At 30.4% G+C, this 5,000-nt stretch overlaps 1 protein-coding gene across 4 annotated transcripts in view; it reads right to left on the bottom strand.

Moving 5' to 3' along the window:
• Positions 1–5,000, bottom strand: part of LOC124955041 (mucin-22-like) — a 60,022-nt gene that overhangs the window by 13,235 nt on the left and 41,787 nt on the right. For all 4 annotated transcript variants that reach the window (XM_047508871.1, XM_047508870.1, XM_047508874.1 and 1 more), the window contains 2 exons: positions 654–2,039; positions 1–92 (listed from right to left, as the gene is read on the bottom strand). The exon at positions 1–92 is cut by the window's left edge and continues 61 nt beyond it. In XM_047508871.1, the coding sequence (XP_047364827.1) occupies positions 1–92; positions 654–2,039 (1,478 nt within the window). The remainder of the gene's footprint in view (positions 93–653; positions 2,040–5,000) is intronic.

Genomic DNA, 5,000 nt, shown 5'->3' with positions numbered 1-5,000 from the left:
CCTGTTGGCTTTCTAACGAACAATTCAGCTCCTTTATACCTAGCACTGAATCTCGGTGGTGATCCATTTGGTGTAATCCTAGGTGTAGAGCTCTATAAACAATGATAACAAATATTTTCTATCCTGTATAATATAATACCTTGGTATTAGTATCTTTATTAATCGTAAGGAAAAAAAAAAAAAAAAAAAAAAAAAAGTAATAATAATAATTTTATTAATATTTAAATCATTATTTCTTCAAAGATAGCAAATAAAATTTAAACGAAAATTAAGTAGGTATAAATTTGCGAATTTTTTTTTTTCATCAACAAAATTTTTCTAAATAAAAATACATTATACGATCAGATAGATAAAGAGAAAAAGAAAAAATCGATTAGATAACTTATCATCGTCATCATCATCGTCGAACAAAATTATTATCGTATAAATATAATGAAAATAAAAAAAGAAATTCCTTCAATTAATGATTGAATTAATTCAATCATTATGATAGTTAGCCATCGATGATAAATACATTGTATAGGAAAATAAAAAAATAAAAAAAGAAACAAAACAAAACAAAACCAACCAACCAAGCAAACAAACAACCAACCAACCAACCAACCAACCAACCAACCAACCAATCAAACAAACAAACAAACAGATACACTTACTCCGTTGTTAACGTTACTGTAGGACTCGGCAAATATAGGTGTCCTGTTACCCAGAGAGCTGAGAAGTGGCGCTACGGTACTCCGTAGCTGTTCCAAAAGTGTACTGTTACCACTTAGAAAGGCACTTCTTGTTGGATTGAAGATGTTACTGGTTGTACCAGTATTACCATTGCTGCTGTCGGTAATACCAGTATCAATCGAATTGGTGTCGTTGGTTATCCTAACGCTAACCTGAGGCTCCTGCGGTATCGATCGAGTCTCGATCGGCGTTGAACTTTTCAAGGTCGCATGATATTTAAGCGTTTTAGGAGTGATCGCAACGCCCTGAGTATCGTCGACCCTCTCGGTCGTTTCTATCAGCAAGGTATTAGTAGTTGGCAATTCCGAATGTCTACGATACGTAGCTGTTCTTGGTCTGAATTCACGTCTTTTCGATGACGATTGGATCGACGTTACCGTCGTAACACTTTTCGAAATTTTATCGTAAGGTCTCGTACCATTGATCTTTTTCCTACTATATCTATTTGTAACCGTAGTTGTCCTTGACGTTGTCCTCTGTGGTATCTCATTCCCGTCTATCACGTTGCTCCTATCTCTTAATTTTTTCGTATAACGATCGTTACGAAAGTTGGCCTTGGTTACGCTGTTCAACATTCTCGGTTTCTTCGTTCTACCATCATCTTGTTGTTGTTCATCGTTCTCCAACGATGATTGTTTTCTTTTTGATAGGATCGTCGTTGACATATTAATCCTCTTTAATTCATCTTTCCGTGTATCAACGTCATCGCCATTATTTGTTATATCCCTTTCGACGAAAGATTTGTTACGTCTTGTTAAAAGACTTCCAGACTTTAATCCCTTGATCGTACTTCTCGGTGTAACGTTAAAACCTTTCGTGGATTTCGTTGTTTCGATGTTCGTTAAATCTTGAGATTTCGTTTTGCGCGGTTGCGAATCCTTCAATATTGATCCATCGATCATCATCGAGGATACTTCCTCGGTAACTTTGGTCACTGTTTCAACGACGTAATTCGATGTATCCTCGTCAACCGATATCGAGGTTACCGTTCTCTCCGAGACAACTCTACCCTTTTTCTGACGTGATTTCCAGGACTCCTGATCGCTACTATCAATCGTCTGATCCTGTTTAACAATCTTTTCCGGTTTTTTGTCATCCTCTTCCAATCGACTATTCCTAACAATGACTTTAGCCAATTTACCAATCCTCTTCGTTTCTTCGCCAATCGACGTATCGGTTGTTCTTAATTTTCCCGTTGAATCCAAAACATTTTCCTGTTCGTTCAATTCAGGCTTAACCAATCTCCTAGCCAATTCTAATTTCATTCTTGATCTTTCTGAGAATGAAACGCCCGACGTTTTTTTTCCCTAAAAAAAAGAAGAGAAAAAAAAATCCAAAATCGATCCAAATCGATCCATCGTAAGATGTTTGTTTTTAATCAATTTTTTTTTTCTTTTTTTTTTTTATGAAGATAAAAGAAAAGACAGAGAGAGAGAGAGAGAGAGAGAGAGAGAGAAATAAAACATAGAACGTTAGTTAATGGGTTACCCTGGTTATAATGAAGAAATGATCCATCTCCATGAAGAAGGAATCCTTCTCAAGGTCAGTCATAGAAATTCTCAAAGTCATTTTGAGATGATGAAGATCGTTGAGAGAAAGAGAGAAAAAGAGAGAGGGGGGGGGAGAGAGAGAGAGAAAGAGAAACTTTTTCGTTCACGTTTTCTACGATCTTTTTGACTACTAATATTTCCGACTATTAACTCGAATGATGTGCTATATATATATATATATATGTGTGTGTGTGTGTGTGTGTGTGTGTGTGTGTGTATGTATTATATGTTATAATTGTATATGAATAAGACAATATTATAATAGATATGTGTATATGTACGTATAGATTTTGTTTCTTTGATATTGTAATTTTTATTTTAAAGGAAAAAAGATAAGTCCGATATAATGTAGGAATGAAAAGATCCATCTTGCCAGAAGATTGGCAACCTGTTCGAGCCATGACATCGTCGAGCTGGTCAACAACTGAAACTTTGAAATGTTTTCTTCTTTTTTCTTTTTGTTTTTTTTTTATCATTTTCTTGTTCTATCATCTTTTCTTTTCTTCTTTACTTTTTTCGCTTTTTTTTTTTTTTCTTTTTTTTTTTTTTGTATTATCTTTTATTATTTTCTTGCGCTATCAAATCGTTCTAATTATACTCGTAGAAACAACTTTGATTGTATTACGTATACGTATGCCATTTAATCTAAATTGTACGTATGTTTTGTTTAATTACATTTTATTTGTTCAAATGATTTTATATTGATCGAATATTCTTTAAAAATTCTCTAATCGATTTTGTTTTATTACACAAATTCTAATCTCAAGTATAAAATAATATATATAGTTTGTTTCGATGTTATCAGATTGATTTTTGTTATAAACTTTTATGATTGATTTTATATTACAAATACTAATCTTAAATATATATTATGTATAGTTTATTATAATGATTGATTTTGTTTTATTAGAAATTTTAATAATTCTAATATCAAGCAAAGCTAATATAATATTATAATTTACTTTTTTGATTTTATCAAATTGATTTAATATTTTGTAATTAAAATTTTTTACTTTCTTCTATTACAAATTCTAATATCTCTAATGTATATTTCGTTAATACTTCTTCTAATATTGTATATTTATACTGATCGATTTAATACTATAAAAAAAAAAAAAAAGAAAATAAATAAATAAATAAACAAATATAAATCTCCTAATCGTAAAACTATCATAATCACTGATATAATATTATTATTTTAAAATTGAAGATAATTCTGTAAGAAAAAAAAAAAAACAAAAAAAAAAAAACAAAAAAAAAAAAATGTTAATTCTTTCTAATAACAAATAATCTTCTACGTCTTTCTAATGTATTAATACTAATCTCTTGTTCAAACGTTATCACAAATAAAATGTACAAATCTCTTAGAAGACCACTATTTTAATCATTGGCAGAACCATATACCATTTCATACAAAAGAATTCTAATCTTTCTAATATGAAGCACGTACAATACTACCTCATCTAATATTTGTACAAAAAGCTAATCTCATCTAATATTTGTACAAAACTAAATGATATTTTGTTTCTAGCTTTATCACTGTACAGTAAGTTGAATGACTATGTATATGAATATAATATTCATAGATCCATAGATCCATGATCTATCTCACATTATTTCTTATTTTTCTCCTCGTATTTGTCATTTTTTTACGCGTGCATTTATCTACTATAGCAAGAGTGATATATTGATATTTAATGATCTATGATGATCTATGATTTATCTATTGAAATTTCTTTTCTTTTTTTTTTATTTTATATTTTTTTTATTTCGTTATCGTCGTCGTCGTCGTCGTCGTCGTCATTGTTGTTGTTGTTGTTGTTGCGTATGCATTTATTTAATACTGCATAAAATAATATTACATTAGTATTTTAATGATCTATGATCTATGATTTATCTATTAGAATTTCTTTTATTATTTTATTTCATTGTTATTGTTATTGTTGTTTTTGCATGTGCATTTATCTAATATAGCAAAAGTGACATTTTGTATTTAATGTGATCTAAGATCTATCTTTTTTTTTTGCATTTTTAATTATTACTCTTTTTTATATATATATATATATATATATATATATATATTTCATTGTCATTGTTTGTCGTTGTTATTGTTACTGTCGTTGTTAGTGTTGTTGTTGTCGTTGTTGTTGATATTGATGTTACGTGTGCATTCATCTAATATAGCAGAAGTGATATTTTGTTTCTATTTAATGCGATCTACAAACTATCTACCGGAATTTCTTTTTTGCATTTTGCATTTTTTCTTTCTCTTTTTTTTTATATATATATATATTGCTATTGATATTGATGTTGTTGGCGTTGATGATGTTGTTGTTGTTGTTGTTGTTGTTGTTGTTGTTGTTGCTGCTGTTGGTGTTGGTGTTGGTGTTGGTGTTGGTGTTGGTGTTGGTGTTGGTGTTACGTGTGCATTTATCTAATATAGCAAGAGTGATATTTTGTTTTTATTTAGTAAAAGCCTGTCAGAGTGATTGTGAGGAAAGATAAATTTTATAATTCGTGCGATTTCGAACGTTCACTTGCGTGTCAATTGTCATGGTCGTCGAGTACATATATAGGTTATCTTGTAAAAGTAATACTATCGATTGATCGAGAAAGAGAGAGGGGGGGGGGGGGAGAAGAGAGAGAGAGAGAGAGAGAGAGAGAGAGAGAGAACGATCTACGAAAGCAATAGAAAGATCTATAAGTATAAAGCATATG

The sequence above is a fragment of the Vespa velutina genome, chromosome 17, assembly GCF_912470025.1.
Source record: "Vespa velutina chromosome 17, iVesVel2.1, whole genome shotgun sequence".
In the NCBI taxonomy this organism is placed as follows: Eukaryota; Metazoa; Arthropoda; class Insecta; order Hymenoptera; family Vespidae; genus Vespa; species Vespa velutina.
The sequence above is the reverse complement of the archived record's forward strand: the minus strand, read 5'-3'. Positions and strand labels throughout refer to the sequence as shown.